Below are 23,212 nucleotides of genomic sequence, written 5' to 3' on the forward strand. Positions count from 1 at the left end.
TCGAGATGGACAAAGAACTCTGCAGCTGAAGAAGAGCCGGGGCCACGGAGCCGGAGACTGTCCTGCACATGGAGACCAACCCGTCTGGCCCACAATCTGTGGCTTCGAATCGCACTTCTCTCATCGGCTGGGTTCAGACCCCAAAGACAAAGATGAAGACAAAGACAAGGAAGAAGAACTGGTGCCTTTTTTCCTGCCAGCACCAAGTCCTGTGTGACCTCAGCATCCATGCGGAGAGGAAGCTCATCAGACCTGCGGAGATCCTGGCCTTCGCCGATCAACATCTTCCTCCTGCTGCCACACCTTCTTCATCATCAAGCCAGGTCTGGGGTTCGAAACGCCAAACTCCGTCCGTCTCTCTCAAAGGTTCCCTTTTTTAGTTCTCAGTATCAGCAGTAGGGAAAGATAGACTAGATGATTGATTTTACTTATTTGATTATTTCTGCTACTGAATTAAGCTGTACTGACCCTTGCAAAAATGCCTTACTAATAAAATATTTAGCATAAAGAAAATCTAAAGATGTTGTGGACATTCAGTTAATGAGTCACCTTAAAGTTCTTTGATGGTTGTAAAATAGCTGTGATGTTTGATTCTGGAGAGGAAGAGGTGGAAAATGTTTTTAGGTTGCTGGTAGCCCATATTTAAAACCTCATCCTTGGGACTCGCCCGAGTCACTAAAACCTACCTGGTTCAATAACAAATGCATGTTGTAAAATAGAGAACGAGCGACCGTTAACAGGTGTGCTCTGTGAAACTAGTTGGCTGTAGGCTGCTCAGTCTGGCTAATTCACAGGGGGAAGAAGGGTGGGACACCTGGATGTAGGCCGTCAGATAACCAGGCGAATCGTTTCTCGAAACCAGCTTAAACAGAGTTTACTTCAGTTCTGGACAGGGTAAATCCCAGCAGATTTAGGAAACTCAACGGACCCGTTAGACGGAGAGCTGGTAGCACATCTCCCCTCTCAGAAGAGGAAGTACGAGAGTGAGAGAGTAGAGACAGAAAGGAGGGGGGGGGTGTTGCGCAACAACAGGTTGGCTGAGCTAAATGTTCTCATACACAGTGAACGGCAAGGCGAACATCTTATGATGTTCTTAAGACTTGTGGTTGAAGAAGGTTCAGAGTCAAACCTGTAAGATGGCTAAGTTTTTCACCCAGCCAATGAAAGACATCTGACATAATACCTTGTTAGAATAGATTTGAAACATTACAATTTCAGTAATGTTTTAAATCTTATTTTAAATTTAATTATTAATTAAATTTTTATGCAATTTAACATAGTGCAATGTTGTGACAGGTGTTGCAAAAACTTCCACTTTACTTCAAAACAAAGTTCAACATTAAGACCTAATTCACATAGACATCCGTCTTACTGCAGTCAGTTGGTCTGGTTTACTAAACAGAGAGAAAGGACTCTTCTGACCGCTATTTTTATGTCCCTCGGGCATCAGATATGTTCTGTACGTCATAATACGACTGCACTGCCATTTCTTATAAACCTATGTATTGCTCTTTTTTTTCTCTCTGAAAGTTAATTGCTCTCTTAAATGATAATAGGATTTCAAAGGCTGGGCTGAACAATTCTAGGCAATGTTTAGATTAACTTTAATGAAATTAATGAAGGCTTTTCATTTACTATATGTAAATTCAAATGATTCCATAAAAAAACTAATTATGAAAACTAAGTTGGCGGTGAAGTCTGTTTCGATGACCAGTTGAAAGGTCTCTTTACAGAGGTTAAATGTTCTCAATAAGTTTTCTAATTACTTTCTACAGTCCAGATATGTGATGGGTTCATTGATAATGCTAAAAGCAACAAAAACTAAATACAGCTGGACGTCACATGGCTCAGTGGTAGAGCAGACGCACCACATGCAGAGACTACAGTCCTCCACACACTTGTCCCTGGTTCGAGTCCCAGGTCATTTACTGCATGTTTTCACCTCGTTCATGTCCAGTTACAGTTGAATAAAGGCCACTAGTGTCATAAGAAAACCAAAAAAAAAAAAAACAGTCAAAAGTTCTGTTTTATTCATACTTCAATTTAAAAGTGACTTTGGTACAGTTTCAGAACGATCAATAACTTCAGTCAACTGAAAAAGTACATTTTCTTGCAGTTGTGTGATTTTATCAATATTTTACCAACAAAGTTCATTGATTTCTGGTCTGGAAGGTTTATTCAGAGGTTAGTTGAGCTGAACTTATGATACTGACTGTGTCAAAAATGCTTATATTACATTGGAGTCATTTTCATACGTAGACAATCCGGTGTATGTGTTGTACTTGTGTGCACCACAGTAGTGCTAAGCACTACATCCCACTCAACCTTCTTCATGCCTGCATGTTTTAAATTTATGTTTGACAGTTTTAAGGAACTTTTAATTAGTAGCCCTTGCCCTCCTGGTTCCCTAGGGTTTAAATAGTATGTAACATAGATGCATTTCCTTTGGCCACTGGCTGCGTGGCAGTACAAGGACCCATGTTTATGTTGCCACAACCTGCAGTAAGAAGGATGGTATGGGGAGATGAAATAAATACTACCACTACAGAAAAGAGTGGCAAGTTTCCATAACAACTATCAGATCATATGTGACGGCAAACTGATTCTGATTTAGTGACCAGATTTATTTATTTTTTTTAGATTTTAGAGATTGCTCAAAGAAATTTTTCTATTGCTATGAGCAATAGAAAAATTTCTCCCCAAGTGTTGGTATATGTCAGTTTCTTCATTTCTAACGCTCAATCTGATGTAATGCTTCTGTTAATTAGGTTTTTCTTCCTCACCAGAATATTTAGTCAGAATGTGACACATTGTTGTAATAATTGAACAATTGGCATAAAAACTTAAACACACACTCTGTTTACTACCTCACAGGGATACATGGCCTGTTTTGTTAATCTACTATCAAAGTGAGACAAGAAATAGATTTGTGAATAAAGAGGGATTGTATGAACATGAGGCTGTCATTTTCCTTCTGTCAGACTTGTCTAGTCCATGTTGAAATATTTTTTAAAGTGTTCAACCATGAGAGAATACAAACATACAAACTGTATGTGTTTTTATGAATTGCAATAGGTGAATCACAGACAAGGGGCTGATGCAAGACATTGAAAACCTTCCGTTAAAACGGCATGGGAGTCAATCTCTTTTCTCTTTCTGTCTGTTTTTTTAAGATAACTTCACATAAAGTATCATTTTCTAAACTAGGATCTTTTATGTAGGTATGACTCTGTGTACATATTCCTGTAGAGATGTCTGGATAAACTGGCAGGTGAGTTTTTCTACTAATTCACTATTTAGACAAGACTTAAGTTTCTAAAAATCATTTACATATTTCATTTCTGTCTTGGTTTTTGTTTTTTTGTAAGAGGGAAAAAGTATCATTTCTATTTATCAGAATGTAGACTTTTAGTCAGAGTTTTTTTAAAGTTTGTAAAATGAAGGACTTTTCAGCATTTCAACACTATAAGGCACCAGTGATACTTTCTTAGACCAGTTGGTGAAAGACACTGGTTGGTATGCGATTTATTTTTTACAGGATTTTCCACAAATATCAACATCCCATGGGAGAACATGTATCCACCCTCTTTACTGCAAAAGATACACATTTTTATTTATTTTAAAAACTTAGATTTGTAAAATTTTTCTTACATGACAAATTTAGAAAATCTATAGTAGATTACTAATCAAAACAAGTCTTTGTTCAAAAGGTAATGTAACATTTATGATTGAATGAGTTTTATTTAGCTGGACTGAGGGAAAAAATGGTTGTTTGGACTCTAAAGGTTGTAGACTCCTGGTTTAGCTGACAGCTCCATCATGAAACAGAAGATAGAACAGGAAGAGGTCTGCTTTGAGTTGTTGCAAAATCTTATCTTGAAAGGCAGAGCTTCATTACTCTAACTCAAATAAAAACAACTTTGCTGAAAAATAAAACTAGGAGTGGAATATAAAAAAATTATCTGCAACATTCATTCTGATACATTTTTAGTTTCCTATCATATTCTTGTTGAAAATTCAAAAAGTTGCTCAAATATGTTTAAAAGACTATAACATAAGCTAATTTTTAAAAATCTATTTAGGAAGGTTGTATGTTCAAAATGTATTTAAAATGGAGTCAAAGTGACAGATTGTTCCTTTGTTTAAAAGAATAAATTACTGTCAATCTATTTAAACAATTCAAATACACCCTAAATCAATTGGCCAAATATTATGCATAAAAACATCAAAGTTGGCAAAAATAAAATCCCCCCCCCAAAAAATGACGGAACCCAAAGTCTTCTGCAAAAACAGAGTATTTTATTTAATCTGATCATTTACCTTCCAACTAATCCCTAAGAACAAGTCGACTCTATTTTTCAGAAACAGACTTACACCACCTTTACTGTGTAAATAATACATGTTAGAAAAAAATGTTAAATTCTGAACTGATCTTTTATTTTGGTATAACCTACAGTCCCCCAGCAGTTTAGTGGGGTTTGCCTCATGGATCCAGCGCAGAAATAAAGCAAACAGATCATTAAAATTGGAGGAGATGTTACAGCTTGTGTGTTCAAAGCTGTTTCAAAGTATTTTAAACTATAGCAGTTGTGTTATTAAGCACATCTTATATTCAGACACCAGCTTCTCAAGTCATTGACCTGGCCATTTTAATATCCTTAGAAAAAATAAATTTGTTGAAATGTATTGTCTAAAATCAGTAGTACATTACTCATCATTTGTCACATATGTTGAAGCGTTTTAATTTCTATAAATTCTCCACATTTTGTAAGTAAAGCAGCTCTGATTATTCACAGAGTGGCAGCACAAACCTGCAGTTTGACCTTAATAGCTGGAACGCAGCACTGGGAACCGGCTGGCAGGTTTGCCTGTGGTAATCAGAAAATAATAGACTTTCATTGGACCTGCATTAAACTTAATGAACATTTAAATCCTTTGAAGGATTAAAAGGAATTGAGAGCATTTTATCAGCAAATATCAGCTAGGTGCTCCCTCCGAATGTTTCTAAAGACGCCAGCTGGTGGAACTTGAAGAAGGTGTGTTTTAGACAGCTGCCACCCCCTCTTTCCCTCTCTTGATCTCACTGTGTGCACTCTGCGTGCGAGCGGAGCGCTTCTCTCCGTCAGCCTCCATCACGAAGCAGCTCCTTTGTTTTAAACTCATCTGCTGTTCGTCTTGTCAGCCTGCACCTGAGTGGAGGCCATCCCTGCAGAAACACCTCTTCGTGACTCCGCTGAAGGGAGCATCACAAGGATTTTCTCCCAGGAAGAACGTGCCAACACAACCACAACACCAACCCATTACCAGGCTGCCAAGCCTCGACTACAATCATTTCTCACATTTCAGCTCTATCCTCGGCTATCCCAAGGAGAGACCGCACACCCTGCATGCTAGAAAAGTGTAGAAACGTGTATTTACCAGCAGCAGCACGAATGCAATCACAGAGCACAGCAGAGTCAGCTCACCGCCGCTGATCTGTGGACAGCCCGGCATAAGGATCTGATAAAGGTCTGGACGGCACACGGGAGAGGCCTCCACCTCGGGGCCTTTAACCGCTCTGAGAACATATCGATCTGGTGACTCCAACATTTCTGTTGACAGCTGGCTAACAAGGTTGATGTCTTCATAGACACCGGTGACTGCAGGAGGAAAACTCTTGGAGGGTCAAACATCAGTAACCTGTGTAAAGAAAAACCAGGCAGGACGGGAGAAAAGGGAAACGTTTGCGTTCCAACCTCACTAAAAATAAAGACTCTCTCCTGAGGAGGAGAGGAGTTCGCTTTACAGAGCCTCGACTGGCAGTCTGAATGAACGGAGAAGAACCGTGTTGTAAATTTAGAAACCAGACAGAATAGTTTGCAATAGTTAGCTCATAAAAGTAGTTGAACGATAAAATGAAAAGACTTTCGCTCAGAAAGTCTGTGAAGAGTTAATAAAAGACATGATTAGTGATTAAAGTATATTGAGCTCAGATTATACATAGAACTTATACCAGATTATACAGCATTCTCTTTTTAAAACAGTTAGGATCCCCAATATTATTTATATATTTCTAATTCTCTATTTCCTAAATGCCCAAAATATTATATAAAATAATTCAGAAATAACCAACTAGTTTATGCATAGTTCCTTTAAATTTCAGTAATTTAAAGGACTGCCACTTAAACACCATGATTTAAGCCCAAAAATATTTTTTTAAGGTATTTTGTGGAATTACTGGCCTTTAGTGACGTCAGTCAGGCAATAAGTGGGCATCAGTAGAAAGGAAAGCCTGAAAGGTTCCCAACCTTCAAAAAAGGTCTGAAGGTTGGGAACCGTCGAGAACTGATAGACCCCACTTCTACATGCGTGGGGCTGAATGAAGAAAAGGTGTACCATTTCAAACACAAATAGGACGATTCCTATTTGTTTCAGGTTTTAGTTTGTTATTCTAGTTGCCTGGCCAGTGCCTACCAATGCAATTTCGCTCGATTCTAATCTCACTTCATCGGCAGGCTTGGTTTTCTCCCATCACTCAGATAGATGCAGTAGAATTTCTACTGAGCCAATCAGCGAACAAAATAAGTTGTGAATGTTGTTTTTCTGCACTGTTTTAGAATTGTAGTCTGCCTGTACTTGTAGCAATGACAGAGGAGGAAGTGAAGGAAGCCGTTCAGTCCGTGACGGTCACGCTTCCAAACATCAGCATTAACAGCCGCTTCATTCAAATCGGCATTTCTTTCTTTGCAGTGGAGGATGGTTGTTTATAGCGCAGAAAATTTTCTGTAAGCTTCATAGAATCAAACTGCAGCATTACATACATCACGGACAATCGTTAATGATGTAAAATGTAAAACTTCAACGGAGTCCTTCACCTCCAGGAATCAATCATTGCTCAAAGGCTGAGAGCCCAGATCCTCTGGGCGAGGAAACGTGTAGAACAACAAACTGGTTTATATCAGCCAGGCATTTAGCAGACAGTAAAATATGCACATGAAAAAAGTGCACAAAAGTGATATACTTTCTGTAAACGTGATAAAATATTTCATGGCGCATCTTTAAACTGAGAAAAATGGTATTAAAAACAGAAAAGAAACACATAGCACAATTCCAAAGCTGTTTGTCAAGTTTGGTTTACTGTGTGATTCCCCATTTGAAAGGGAGATAGTCTCTACTATGAAACTTAACTGGATTTCACTCAAAGAGCCTTCAATTTAGCTGATCCATCTTTATTTTTGTATGATGGTCACCATAGTTTTTAGCCTTCCAGCCACATAGGTGAAAAACCTCAAAAGACAGAAACAGAAACACATCTATTACATTCTGAAATTAACCAGATAAATACATTGTGAAATAATCCAACAGATTCCCACCCCTTTAAACCAATTATTCCAAAAGTATAATAAATAGCAAATATTTTAGAGTGAAATTCAACACCAATAAATAAATTAGCATATTTATCAACATTTTGTTAAATATATTTTTTGTCAAAATTCTATTCAACATTTATTCATTTTCACTTTCTGCCATAAACAATAAACACTGAGTGCATTTTTTTTAAAGCTACTCGCTTGATTTCATTTGAATATTAAAACTGTTCAGTACAACAATCAGAGTCCATCTGCTGCTCCAATGAGATTCAGGAAATGAGCAACAGCATTGTGAGGCTTACCGACTGTCCTTCACAGTTTGTAGAAACCTTTTGCACAGTTCTGACTTTACATGTGCTACCAGCACTGCTTGCTTCTCATGCTGTGGCACTTCTTCAAACAGGAGTGACAGGTCAGTCACACCAAAGTACCTGCACTCTCTGATGGCTAGGAGTTTGAGTCCCTCTGGTTCTCATCACTAAGAAGCAGAGAAGCTGCAGAAAGGTGCAGCAGAGGGGAGTGGCTACCTAGCAGTTCACCAAAACATTGTTTAAAGCGGTTTAAGAGAACAAGGGACAAATGGATACCAAGGGAGGACAGAAGAAGGACAAGCGTGTTGTAGTGAGAAGAAAGAGACAAACAGGTCAGAGGACTTGGTTGCGGTTTTGATGAGACACTGTGGGTGTGCTAACATAGCAACACCAACTCCACGGTTGTTAAGAATGTTCCAAAACCCCGCAGTCGGAAAACCACAGCATGGCGACTGGAGACTGGACTTTGAATGCTTGTAAGCGAGCAGAGCTGCTGAGTGAGCTTTGAGAGGGATATTTTGGACTTTGGACTGCACTGGAGAAGAGGAGAGGAGTTTCTCCTGAACGCTACCTAACTGTGAGTGTGTGAGCAAGTCTGGGTCCATGCTTGGAAATTGAGTTGTTGTAATTATAAAATATAGAAAGTTACAGAGAAAAAAAAAAATCATTATCTGGGTAAAATAAAAACCTGCTGCGATTGACTTTTATTATTGAATGTGCAAATCTAATATGTAGGAAACTCAATCAGGGATAAAATAGAGTCGAAGCACGTGGTTTGTGTTTTGAAGACATTTAATTTAGTTTTTCAAAATGAATTTTGGTTTGTTTTAAATTGTGTTCAAATTAAGAACATCATTTATGTTAGTGTAAAACTGCTTATTGCATATTTGGTCATTAGAGTGAATAGTGAATCACTCCACAAAGGCCAACATGTAGGAGTGATTTGTTTTACATAATAAATATCCCCAAAACATCCATCCATCCATTTTCTTACAGCCTTGTCCCTAGTGGGGTCGGGAGGTGTTGGTGTCTCTCCAGCTAACGTTCCGGGCGAGAGGCTGAGTCACCCTGGACAGGTCGCCAGTCTGTCGCAGGGCATCCCCAAAACAACCCACCTGAATGAGTAGGTATTGTTGATATAAAATAATTAACATCTGGGCTCCCAAACATCAATTTATACTTGGGTCTTATCACCAAACCAATTTGGTTTATAATTTTCTTTTAAATTAATAAGAAGCTGATAGTTGAAATTTTTTGGAGAGGGGGATAGCGGGGGGTCATTGTTTTGTCATTTGAGAAATGCCTAGTTTAATCAGAAACAAAATTATTCATTTAGAAATCATTTTAAACCTAAATCTATCAGGGGTATGAATAACCTCAGCTAAAAATCAAGAATTAAATTCTACTTGAGTCCATTTAAAAAGATTTTCACTGATCCCAAAGGGAATGTAAATAAGGAGCCACATGCACTTTAAGTCAGCACCTCCTAAAACAGTCGATATATTCAAAATGTATTTTTATTTATACAACAGAAGACTGTAGCTATATACGGAATACACACTCTCTGAATTCAGTGATTTTTAAGTAATTGTGTTTATCGAGCTGAATATGTTCTCTAATATCATTCTGTTCACAGTCACAGTTAAGAAAATAGCCTCATTTATCAAATTAAAAATACATTTTCAAAATGACCTTTGACCAGATATTAAACATACTTTTTACCAAGTTCAAATGTTCTTTATTGGCCATAGTAATCTAATCTTAAATGTCATGATTTCATTTGCTGGAAGCAAAGAAATCATAAAAATTAGCAGAAATAAAGGCTTGAAAAAAAGTCTTGTGTAGCTAATCTATTTAATGAGTTTCCCTTAATGATGGAGTTACTGAAATACATAAACTTTTCAATAAGGCTCTAATTTATTACTGACATTACAGGACTACATTAAAACACAGGAAGGTAAATATTCAGAGCAGACTGAGGCAGGTAATCTACGTTCAGATAATAAAGTTTTTTATGTGTGAAAAACCACATACTGATACCAGTAATCTGTGTTAAAATTTGAAGCATAAAAGGCTTTGGGGCTGAAAGGTATCCTGTCAGAGAGGCTGCTGAAGTGTCCTTGAGCTATGTGGCTTAAGCAGCTTCGCTAAGCGTAATAGCCGAGAGGCTTTTTCTCTCTCTAATGTACGGAGATGAGGTTTCCTCTCTGAGCTATTAACCGAGACGTAGTTTCTTTTCACACAATGCTGCTAAACACGAGCCTGGTCTCCTGCTGACTAGAAGAGTTGAGTAAATGAACAGCTGTGTCTACGTCCACGGCAGCAGCGATCTAAATCAAACACTTTTTTTTTCAGCGGACAGATTTGTCTTTACATTTTCTTGCTGAAGGAGAAGAATAAAAAACTATCCTCCCAGCAGTGTAGTTGCTTTCAACCTCGGTGTTTTTGTTTCAGTTGCTTCTATATTTCATCCTCAAATCTTAAAATAAAGCAGATTAAAAAAAAAAAAAATTGCCACACACTCTTCCTGCCTCTGGGTCCCTATTTCCCCAGTTGGTCGTCCTGCAGCAGAGGTACGTGTTAATAATCATCCACCTACGGTTTGCTCATTAGCAGCGAGTCCTGTTCTCTGCGTGGGTCTTTTCATCTTCCTCAGAACGAACGACAACCTGAAGGAAAGCTCGCTATCCTCCTGCTGCACGTGGCAGTGAGAGAAATCAGGAACAGCGCTCGCAGATAGAAGGGGCTGTGTGGAGAAAATCCTGATTCCGTATGCGCTCACACCAGATGCCTAATATAAAGTACATTTGGCTCACACATCACCTGACCAAACACAGATTCAAATATAAGTTTGCTGTCAGTCTCTTTCTTATTGGCAATCTATGATTTATCTAGGGAGTGATGGCCTGTGGTTTTTTTTTTTTATTCCACATTTGAGTTTAATCTCATGTTTTTGAGAGACAAATGTGCACAAAACTATTCCCATATTCTTCTAATGTCGAACAGCTCAAATTTGCAACTGAGCTGTTAAGTCTGGTCACGCAATAGCACAATAAAAATCATGGCGGCAATGGATGTAAATACTTACATAAGACACTCATATTTCCGCCATGGTGCAAGCACTCATCCTCTACCAGAAAAGACGTCTGCATCTTCCTCAGGCATTGGAGCATCAAATTCCTTATACTTGCGAACGGCTACAAATGCAGCGTTTTGGGGGAAATTGTACTTGACAATTTTACAGAAGAGCTACGGATTCAACACTTAAAAGGACAAACCTAGCTTTTGATGAAACGTGCGATGCTGTGAGAGCTCTGGTGGCACCGGCTGCATATTGTCCAAGGAGCCGGTGTGAACAAATAAGCTGCTTTGTGTACGCAAATTTCAATACTGTAACAAACCACCTCAACCTAGGGCAAAAAAGTTTTATCAAAAAACCTGAGTTTTTTTCAAATTGCTATGTTTCCATTAAGAAAATTTGATTTGGGGATTTCAATTTGAGCAATTTTATGGTCAGTGGAAATGCATCCAGTGAGATGTTTTCTAATTGGTCATAGGATGCTCACAGTAGAATTTCCCCTCCCTCACCTGTTGCTGGACAATGTCAACTAGAAATGCAGAATTTCTCAACAAACATTTCACAACATATTTTAAAGAAGAACAAGATTTCCACACGTTACCAGAGAAACGTAGGAAGATCTCAATTTAGCTGATTTTTATACTGCAAACACAACATTTTTCAGAGCTGAAGATGTTATAGAGGTAAAAAAATTTACATTAGCGTGGATTAATGTTAAAGGCGTGCAGAACAATAGGCATGACAGCCGTTTATTCAGCCAGGCACAAAAGGGAGTTAGACTCAAGAGAGTTAGGACATAACACAGCAGTTTCTCCTTTTCATCCTTTTCAGAAGTTCAGTTATGCCTACCATGCAGCCGATTGGATAGCTGGGATACGATAAAAGTGCTTCAATGGGGAATACACCCTTAGTAACGGCAACCACATTAATGCACAACTCACAAACACATATAAAGGAGAAGATGCCTGATAAATAATCAATGATAAATCATAGAAATGCTACTGTATAGTTACAATAAATAAACTGTTTAACAATCAAACATACCTCATGGCAAATCAGAGCTTCCCCTCTCCAGTATTGAGTTAATCACAGCTGCTATTAACATGAAGCTGAACTTGGGGGGAAAAAAAATCAAACAGTTTCTGATATGGTTGACTACTCTGTTTTTAAGTGTGGACATAAAACCAGTTTGAGAGCTTTGTCTTGTTTTAGTTGTGTTATGTACGGACACCTCTGTCTCAAGCAGGATGTAAGTGAATTTGCAGATTTTCTGTGATGTAGAGGGAGAAATATTTTTTGGAAACATGTTTTGTTTTACGATAAAGATTTCAATTTCATGACAGTTTTGATCTTCAATTTATCCCCGTATTAGACAAATAATTTCTACATTATTTATAATTGTGAGAGCGGAATCGGGACCAGCTAAAATCTGAAACGACAGGTCAGAGTATATAGGTGATCAAACAGTGGCGAAAAAATCTCATGTTGGTAGTTCTGTAAAGACACAAAGGCAACAAGCTCTGAGACTCATCGTTCGACTGACTGAGTATTTATACTTATAGCTACTTTAGCAGGTATTTATTTCTGGTTAGGTTGTTAAGTATGATCACTGTGTAGAGCTGTTCTAAAAACCTTCCATTGTCCAAGAATAGCATGCTAGCTCCCTCGTCTTTTAGCTTATATTGACTTCAAATTTTATCCTGACACTCGAGACAGAATTAGAATTTCTGCCTCGATCTTCCAGATATTCAAATGTGAGACTGAAGAAAAATCATCAAACTCGGATTTCTGTCAGAGACACTGTCAATGCACACTCCATTTATTCATGTCTGCTTATCAAAATAACAACTATATATATTTTTTTATGATTAAATAGAAATTTACATGAATTCAACAATTGCATTATTGGAAAAAAAGGGGAATTTGTTGTTTTCTTTCTCATTGATTCTTTTTAAATCACATGCAGCACATCAAACCTATATGTGAAAACAATGCAATGAGTGCCTTCATGATGAAATAGGGACACAAATATAAACTCTAAAACAGACACGCAAGTCTAAAATTGCGAACGTTGTACGAACGACAAAAAAAACCTGCATTGACCAAACCGGTTATTTCTTTTATTAATCGGATAAATTATAAGTGTAATTGTCATCTCTGTATGCTTTGTTTCACTTCAAAATCTTGTTTAATTTCTATCTATTTCAGAACTTCTTGGTTTACTTTTCACAGATATCGTAGATGCATTTTTTTCTTGTCGCAAGTGGCCTTGCAATTATCAAGACATCTGAGACAGTATAGTGTAAGGGGGGCTGCTGTTACGATCATTGTTCATCTAAGTATTAATCCATTTAGAGTTGAGTGCCGCTCTTTTGTGATGCATACTTTTAGTTTTGCTACCTCCAAAAAATAAAATAATACCATATATACTGGCTCCAAAGAGTAGTTTTGACTTATGGTACATGTTTTTAAATATAGCCCATTTTTATTCTTTTATAAACTGAGCCTTCTGTCTTGTCAAGGATTAAAAATACTTTTCCATAAATAGGAAGATTCTTAATTGTGGCAAAATATTAAAAATGTATGTAAAAACAGAATAGATAATGAAAATGAAATAAAGAAAACAAAGCTAACAAGGTTCTGAACTCAATCCCAGCTGAATAAATATTCTACCTTTTGACTTTCTACCATGCAGTGGACTCTGTGCAAGATTCAATATTCCTCTTTTTTGTTAAGAAAACGGACATAAAATAGTTTTTCCAAACATTATTTGATTTCTATTTTTATATTTTGCTTCCTCGTGTCCAGACTTCATCTCTGTACATATAAATTAATCTGCACATACAGTACAAATTTGGCTTTGGTACAAATAGGATCAAAAGTATAATTCAGAACGTGGTCATCAAGAAACGATCGGCTGTTTACATCTACGTACATCTACATAAGATTGAAGCAAACCTAGAATATATACATTTTATAAAACAAAGAAGAAAGACAAAATGGCTGGCGGCCCTCGCCTGCTCGGATGTCCTCCATACACAACCTGGTTCATCCAGTGTAAGGGCATTTGAATGCCTGCCTGTTGTGCAGCGAGGTTTTGCTTGAAGCCTCTGCACCAGTTAAATTTCAAGCTCTTCATTCGTTCCAAAGATGAATTCCTCCATTCAGTGGAAATTAAATATTTGCAGCCCAGTTAAAGTTCAGTTTTAAGCAGAAGCAAAGCAAGAATTTCTTTCCTTAACTTATTTTTATAAATTTCATAGGAAAACAACTTACTCTCTTTCGAAATCTATGATTTAGTTTTTGGTCCAAATGAGACTTACATTTTTTTTTTCTTTGTTTTAAACATAACTAAAGCAAACGTTTTCTTTTCTTTTACTTGCCCGAGTTATTTTGTATAATGTTGAAATCAAATTAATTTCTAATTGTGTGGCTTAAAGATAAACCACTGCTCCATTTGAAGTTTTAATATTAGAAATAAAGTGCTTAGACCATAAGCTAAAATAACTTATTTTGGTTTTGAATATCAGTGTATGCCTGAACACTTTGTCTAAACATATTTCTTACAGTCACAAAAAGTTCTGTTTAGCATCAAAGTCCAACCTTGATAGATGATATTTAGTGAAGGCAATTTTTATGGCTTTGCTTCCAGATTTTTCTGCCCTTCTTTTCACAGTTTGCTATCGGACAACAATAAAACATTCCCATGGACGCATCTTCGTCCAGTCTACTCCGAATTCACAGTTTGTGGCAATGCAATGTTTCAATTAAACTAACCACTGATTTCAGACTTGTGGAGATAATAAGGACAACTATAAAATGACTCCTTGTCTTCAGACTCATTATGAGTTTGTTTACAAAGAGAATCATCTCTCAAAGTTGCCAACTTTAAGCAGGAAAGGGAACGTATCCGTGGTCAGATATTCAAATGGTCATTGTTCAAACAAGAGCAGTGAAGGAAAAGAGGGCATAAAATTTCATAGAGATAAAATCTAATGTGATTTTGCAGATATGATTGGAAGTGGGCCTGGATCTCTCCACTGTGACTTTTGTAAAGCGGAAAAGAAGCAGCCTTCGCTCCAGGTTCTTGTAAGTATTTACAAAGTTCCACACTTTTTCAGATTTATTTTAGATTTGTCCAACGGGCATAACATAAAACTGAACATTTGGATGAAAAAACACCAACCTAGTTTAGGTCTTCTGATTTCCCTACATTTGAAACAATTCAATACCAAAACTAATTTACAATTCAGTGGTTTGGTAAATGGCTTTTTCACATCTATTTAATATCTATGCAAAAGCTGGAATCTTTGGATTAGGCTTAATCTCGTAAAGTAATAGTAAAATAGATCACAGCTTTTGCCCGATTACACCTCTATTTAATTTGTAAAATTCCCAAAAATGAGTGCCAATACTTCTTTGGCATCAAAATTAAGAACTTATTGTCCAATTTTTTTTTTTTTTTAAAGTAGAGTAATACGGTTCCATTTTTAATTTTGAGTGAGTGCAAATTCATTTTTGGAAAATGGGTTGGATGTTTTGATGCGGAAAAAAATGTACAAATATTTCTTTTTGTACATTTTAAGAAGTCTGGAAAGTCAAACATTTATAATACTCAATTTTCTTATTCAGAAATGAAAGACAGTTCAAATAAATTCCATATATTCCACACTTTTTAAGAACGCCTACAGAAACCTTATACTTTTGACATCACATTTCAACGAGTACTAAACTCTTTCTTTCGTTCTTGCAGTGGTGCTGAAACTGGACATTTTCTTGACTCTGACTCTTGAACCTAAACTGAATGGAATAATGAAATATATCAGGGGACTTTGGGCGGTGAGGGACATCAGCTGAACAAGTGACAAAAACAGATTTGCGTCTCCAGGTGGAAAGATGCGGGGCAGTTGGGGAGATGAAAGTACACAAAAAATGCTGCTGGAAACAATCCATATGAAATGAAAACACTGGGGATACACATGAAGAGGATGTCCTCGGAGAACTCGCAGAAGAAGACGCGCTCACGTCACTAACACCAAACACATGCGGCTGTGACCGTCGCTCGCGCGCGCAATCACCAAATAGGCAATTTCAGGATCAGTTCAAACATACACAGATATGTTCAAAGTTGTTCTGGGCAAACTTCTGCCTTCAGACGTACGAAAACACTTTAGAGGATGGTTTAGCTTTAAGCTTCAGAAGAGTACAGAGTGCCAGTCTTACCCTCGTTGCTGCTGGTTCCTGCGGCGCCCACAGCCCGGAGTGATATAGTCCACAGCAGTATCACCGCCAGCCCCGGATCTGAAGCCATGGTTGATCTCCCTCACACTCCGCCAGTCTCCCTCTTGCCTTTCTCCCCCTCTCTCCTCCGCTCCGTCTTCTTTCTGCTGCTCCTCCGTGTCCCCGGGTTGAAGAGAGAGTGTTCAGCGTGTGTCTGGCTGTTGGGAGTGAGAACCTGCCTCCTCCGCGAGCTTCGGTCTGCCGGCTGCCTCGCGCGCGCGCGAGCACATACGAACACGGACTTTCGGCAAGCTGCGGTGGGGTGGAGGGGGGAAGAGGGTTAGCTCGTCCCTTAGAGGAGCGTTAGCCAATCAGAGCTGCACGGCACACTAAACACTCGCGTGTTCACCCCACTTTCTCCATCCCACCTGCCTGGCCAACTCTGATTCTCTGTTTATCTCTCTGGGTCATGAGTTCGGCACACTGCACCACTCTCTGTTATTTACCCTCATTTGTCACTGGCTCAGCTCTGGCAAACACACGCCAACATACACACTCTCACCTAGCCCGTGGCAAATAACTGACTGTGGAGTGAACCCAAAAACAGCATCATATCTGCAAGGCCAAATGGCATTGATCGGTTATCAGTGTGCTGCGCTGCACTCATATAGGAACCTGAGCTGTGTTCAGGTGTAGCACAGTGTGACTCAACGTGCTGTTAAATATGTGTGTGTCTGTTTGATCTCTAGATCTATTCATCTACTGAACCACAGATCAATGAACCTGTCCTGATCAATTGCTTTCTGCTGTCCCACTCCACACAAACACCTTCATAGACTGCTGCAGTGGCAGCAGGATCACACACATGGGCTTCATTACAGGAGGAAACTGAGATTTTTCCCCCCCCCCCATTACTGAAGCCAAAATCTGCATTTGACTAACGTGGTGGAAATGATGTTTACGAATGTAAAACTGCTCAAAGATGTTTCATAATACGGATCTAGCCACGCTGCAGGAGGGACGATGTTACAATGCCAACACAATCCTCTCCATCAGAACCAGGATCACATGAGGATGAATTCTCCACATAACTTTATGTGATGATGACATCCTCTTGATTTATTTCAACATTTTACTTATTTATAAGTATGCTGTATACTTAATTTGTGTATTGTTGATCTCATTCATATTTATCTCTCGTTATGAATTTTCATGTAATCATTTAGTTGTAGAACAAGCAATACTAGTGCACGTCTCAATGGCCGTAGTATCAGTTAAAAGAAACTATTTATGTTCTAGTATGAAAATAAACAATGACAAATACAAATCCAAGATTTCTAACACAACTGTTTGCAAGTGTGAAGAAAATCAAGACTTCAAGTATATCCGCCTCATACTGCTGCATATTTTTGATTTTATTTGTTTTTCTTAATATTACCACGAATTGTATTAATAATAAAAATAACAATCCTTTTAACGGGCTGCACACTACCAACTTCTGCCACTGGAGAAGTTGGTAGTGTTGTTGCCTTGAAGCAAGATGGTCATGGGTTCAAATCCCAGCATGGGGTCTTTCAGCATGAAATTGAGCATGTTCTGCCAGTGCATGCATGGGTTCTCTCTGGGTACTCCAGAGTCCTCCCATAGTCCAGACACCTGGCTGTTAGGTTAACTGGTCTCTCTAAATTGCCATTAGGTTTATGGGATGTGCTTGACTGTTTGTCCTATATTTTTCTGAGTTGGCTTTGATGGATTGACAACATCTCTAGGTTGTACTCTGCTCCTAGTACAATGACCTCTGGAGATAGGCACCAACGTCCCCGATGATTGCTTCCCTCTCAACATGTCTCTGTGCTCTAACATGTATAGACTCAGTGTTAGTAATGTTTGTCCAGAGGTCTTCCAGCTAGCTGAGTCTTCAACCGAGCAGTACAGACCTTCAGCTCTGGGGTGTAGAAGGAACTGTCGCAACTTCATTTCATGAAGGAGACAGAGGTTAGTTAAAATGACTGTCAAGCCCAAACTGAGGCAGAGTCATGTGTGCCAAACTCCTACCTCCCTCACCCTGTCCTCCCCCACAGGGTTGGACACACAGGGGGTTTCTGTGTGACCTTATAATGGCTCCTCCACAGAATCTACAGAGTTATTCCTGTGTGCAAATCAAAGACTTCAGCAAGGAAGCCACCGACCAGCTGAAGCAGAGGGAGCCGCGTTGTATTCAGCTAAAAGCAGTTATGCTCTGTTGATGTTTTATTCCTTATCTGCAATGTGTTCATGTGTGAGGCTCTGTTTCTTTACCACTAGGCTGCACTGTCAGTCTGCCAGTCTAATAGGCTGTGAGGACAACAACACCGTTATATTCACCCTGACGCTGCAGTCTTCCAGGAACAGACGAGGGGAGAAGAGAGAGGAGGCTGCTCTCTGAACCTTTAACATCATCAACACCCCAAAAACCAACCAAGCAAAAACAGAAGAAAAAGAAACTAAAGAAATCCCTGACTTCTGTCACCATGTCATGACTACGAGGATTTATGAAAGGGGAAAAAAAGACACTTTGTGATGGGAAAACAGGGCAAAAGTCTGAGCGTAAGAAAGATGTTTTCAAACCAGAGCAAAAATGTTGCAGTGATCTTTTTGATATATGGCCCAGAGAACTTTCACCAGGCTTTTCTGAGACTGAGAGCTTTACTGTAGTGAAGCAGAAAATACTTACAAAAGTATCAACATCCCTTGTATCGGTATGTGTGTTACAACAACACACCTCAATGTATTTCTTTACTATTTTATTTGATAGACCACAACAGAGGAGTACACAATGTACATTGTCTGGATACTGTATAGAACAATATTCACTGAAGGAGCCATCTTATCTGTGTGACTGGTGTGTTGGGGCAAAGACAGATAAACCGCCCAGTTATCTGCTGAAGTTCTACACAGTCAGACCCATTTGGTCACATTTCCCTGACCCACTGAGTTTCACATATTGCCGTCCGCTTTAAATGGGACTTAGAAAAGGGTTCATACTCTTCTACAGGCATTCAGACCATCTTCTGAATTATTGTTCTGCCTCAACATTCCAAGAGTGGAGATAAGAAAGACAACTGAGGTTAGCTTCTGCGGTAGCTCCATATTAAGGTACATTTGATATTTGAAATTTTAATATACAAACTTTGAGAGATGGTGACAAGTACTTGTGAGTGGTTCTGGTCCCCAAGACTCCCACAAATACCAGGGATCCACTGTGAAGGGTGAAAAAGTGTCAGCGCTGTGATTCTACCTTTCCTCCACAGTAATTCATATTATAGTCATGGTTTCCCTGCATGGGGATCAATTCCTTTTCATCAGCTCATTTGTGTAAAGAGGAGGCGGTAAACAAAATAACAAAGAATAAGTCACAAACATCAGGCTGAAGCTTGTAAATCTCATGGGTAAGCAACCTGACAAGAAGTTTTAATACAAAGTGAAAAGGTGACAACATTGTGGAGGTCATTTGGGTCTTTCGCAACAACTGAAGCAGTTTGTCGAGGAAAAGTTGTTTTTTTTTTTTGTATGGATGCTTTATTACACACCATCCACACACACACACGCACACACACAGACAGACATCTCAAGCTTATTAAAATGGTTCCCCATGGCTCTCTGCTCCTGCAGCAAGTATTTTATAACCCTTCTTTCAGTACACAATATATACATCCAACAAAAGCTTCACAGTTTCAGCAACACAGTGTGCGCCGCAGCGCATGTGTACACAAGAGCCCTCGAGCCAGAAACCTTAATAAATCCACCCGGGTTAGCCCGGGAGGTCCGTGGGCCGAACTTGGCATTAAAACCTTATGGTTTGTGTCTGCATGTGTGACAGTAGGTTTGGGCAGGACTGTATGCTGGGGAGTAGACAGATGGTGGGGGTCAGTGTGTGCTGCATGTTGTGGGGCTCGCTGGTGTGTGTTGGCTAAATATAGCGCCGAAGAAACAGAGCTGCTCAGAATCCGGTCACTGACTCTGCTGCCGCGATCGTCTCACTTCCCGGGTCAGTTCAGCTCCATTTGTTTCACCTCTGTGGAACTGAGACGTTTCAAACCATGCAAGTTTATTTTAGATTATGTTAATTTTTATGGCTAAAATTGACTCACTATAAAATGACAGGAAGGCAGATATTCTAACAAATGTTGCAAAGTATAAGTTAAGGTGGCAGCAACTTTTAGTTTGTCTCGGTTACTACGGTGCTGTGAAAAAGTATTTCGATCACAGATTTTTTTTTGTGACACCTGAATGTTTTATATGAGTTGTGTCCAAAGTTTTTGTCCTGAGGATCACATTATTTAATAAAACAATACTTTATGAAAAAATGGTTTTGTCTTCACTTCTCCTTTGCACTGTGTTCTGGTTGGTTGAACTCATGTCCAACTGTTGCTCTTAATTTAGTCTTAAACTAATCTTAATTCATTCAAAGCTAACTTGGTCTCCTCTCAAAATCTTCAGTGCAAACCCTGGTCTCACTAAGCATACACATTCACACTGGACTTATGTTTATTCTTTCATATTCTGGCAAGTAATTCACAACATATTTTGGTGCAAACCAATCTCAATCAGCTGAAAGCTAATTTAGTCTCATTGTCAAATTCTTATTAAATAAACCTGGTTATCATTTTGTTGAGTATTAATTTTATTCTTAGTTGTTTTATTCATTTATTTTTGTTTTGGTAGTTTATTAGTTTTCATTATTCTTCAAGTTTTACTTAGTTGAGTGTTATCTCTGTGTTTGATTAAACCGGAGAGTTAAATTATTTTTGGAGAGAAGTTGTTTGCGTTTTTTCTACGTACGCTCACAGCTCTGCTTCTCAAGATGGTCAGTGCTGAACTTACAACCTTCATCTATTGTATATAAAGCAGATATTCATAAGCGAAGGGTTACAAAGCCCTTTTTGTGAGGTCAACTAGTGAGCAAAGCAGGCCGAGCATTTATTTACTAAAGAAGAAAACGTGGCCCAGACCTTCAGTCAGGTTTCAGAGCTCATCACAGCACCAAGACAGCACCGGTGAAAGTCGCCAATGATTTTCCTCCCTGCCTCGGATAATAGCTATATCTGTACTGTTAGATCTCAGTGCTGCTTTTGATACAGTCGATCACAGTATTCCTGTACAATGCACCATCTGAAGTCACTGCTGACATTAACTTTCTGTTCTGTCACTTTTTTCTCTTCACCAACGTTATACCTGGTGTTCTGTGACACCTTCCTGGAAGGGTCCATCCACTGAGCTGCTGCTGTCAATACTTTCATGTTCTTGTTCCATAAATGATACACTTGGCCCTGTGTCTCTGTGTTTAGCCTTCTCTCCTCGACAAGTAAAGGAGCTATGTTATGAGTGATGTTCTTTTAATACTGGCTCAAAGGTTATCTGTTTAGTTGTGTTTCTCTTCAACAAAAATAAAAAATAGTAATGGAATCACAGCTGCCATAACCCCTTTAATTTTTGTTTGACAGAGAAAGTGCTGCTGGAGGCGGTACTTCTAAGTTTTTTACTTTGTGTGTGTGTGTGTGTGTGTGTGTGTGTGTGTGTGTGTGTGTGTGTGTGTGTGTGTGTGTGTGTGTGTGTGTGTGTGTGTGTGTGTGTGTGTGTGTGTGTGTGTGTGTGTGGGCGTGCACGGGCGTTTGGGCGTGTGCATGTGTGTATCTATCTGCTCTGACTTCTCAAATCCCAGTCAGTGGCAGCAGATGGCTGCTCACACTTGGGCCAGGTTCTGCTGGAAGTTTTTTCCTGTTAAAGGAGAGCTCTCCATTCTGCTGCCACCCATGTGTGATCAGTTTAAAGAATTGGGACGTCGTTAACGACGCCATCCAGTTGAGCTTTCACTGACTTTACAGGCTTGTTTAGGAGGAGAGGTTGATGCCAAATCAGTGAGTCCAGGCAGTCAGGAGAGCATCTATAAAAGCTGTTACCAATTAAAGAATAAAGTAAACTTGACTGTAGATATATTACAGTTTACAATAGCTGTATCTTCAACACATTTCCAAATAATTACGTTGGTGAGGATGCAACTGTGACAATCATTAGTGTACATAATAAATAACAGAGGTGACAAGACGTAGCCCTGGTGAGTCCCGGTGGAGAAGAGGACACCAGAGAGGAAGCCATTTACTTTCACTAGACCTAACAGAGAGTGACAATAATTGTAATGAATTCCTTTTCATGCTTGAAAAGCTCTCAATGTGAGTACATTAAAACAATCCCACAAAGCAATAAGGGCTAACATTCCTCCACAGAGATGCAATACAGCCAATCCGAGTTATTGCAAAGACCTGAAGGCAGTTATTGCACCTAGGTGTGTAATGACCAGTTATTAGTTTTAGTTTTAGTCTTTTTTAAACGACTACGTTGGTTAGTATAGGTGAATAAAATCATCTTTAGAAGTCACGTGTTTTTTGTGTTTTTCCTCTGGCCACCTTCGACTTATTTAAAAATTTACTTGATCATATTTAAGCGTGGCATAAATCAAAAACTCATAGGTATTGCAAAAGTATATCAATTTATCAGACAATGTAATTTCTCTCCTCAGTGGTTGAAAGTAGCTCCTCTACAGGCATGTTAGCAATCATGCAGCTAGCCAACCGAATCAGCCAATCTTGTCTAATCTTTCCAACTAGATACCTCGTTTGATCAGACTCAGTGAGACTTCACCTCTCCGTCAGCTTCATCAACAGTACCATTTTCTCTCCTCTCCTCTCTCTTCAGTGGTAACAGAAGCTACAAGATTTCCTGCCAGGAAAAACATGGACTCCTTTCTAACATCTTTAAAGCCTATAACCCAAAACCCCTTGCAGTTTTTATCAAAGTGGTCAGTGAAAAACTCAAGTTTGCACAACGAGTCAAGATACGTTTTGTTTAAGGCACAAAGCCTTAGAAGCCATGAATTTTTTTCTATAGTTTGTCATAAACGTAACTGTATTTTAGTGGTATTTTGGTGCAGACTAAGATCAATTAGCTCATAATAAAATTTTCAAATCTGAAAACCATGTGCAGTTTTTTTAAATTTTACTTCCTGGATACTTCAGGGGTTATGGACTCCTAATCCTAATCTTAATCTTAATGGTTTGTGGTTGTAACATGAAAAGGTTCAAAATGGATGAATGCACAATTTTGCAAAGCACTGTAGCAGAAAGGTTGAGTAAGCAAATTAAGAAAATAATAAATATACCCAGCACATTAGCTGAATTATGCTGATTTATTTAGCTGATTTGCTAAATGGTAGCAAT

At 38.8% G+C, this 23,212-nt stretch overlaps 1 protein-coding gene across 4 annotated transcripts in view; it reads right to left on the reverse strand.

Annotated features, from left to right (window-relative positions):
- Nucleotides 1–16,407, reverse strand: part of epha8 (eph receptor A8) — a 132,723-nt gene extending 116,316 nt beyond the window's left edge. For 3 of the 4 annotated variants that reach the window (XM_028003338.1, XM_028003337.1, XM_028003335.1), the window contains exon 1: nucleotides 15,963–16,406. In XM_028003338.1, the coding sequence (XP_027859139.1) occupies nucleotides 15,963–16,050 (88 nt within the window). In that variant the 5' untranslated portion in view covers nucleotides 16,051–16,406. Of the gene's footprint in view, nucleotides 1–15,962 lie in introns of all 4 variants that reach the window. The other variant, XM_028003336.1, reaches the window with a different exon arrangement.
- Between the last annotated feature and the right edge of the window lie 6,805 nt (nucleotides 16,408–23,212).

The sequence above is a fragment of the Xiphophorus couchianus genome, chromosome 20 (assembly GCF_001444195.1).
Source record: "Xiphophorus couchianus chromosome 20, X_couchianus-1.0, whole genome shotgun sequence".
NCBI lineage: Eukaryota > Metazoa > Chordata > Actinopteri > Cyprinodontiformes > Poeciliidae > Xiphophorus > Xiphophorus couchianus.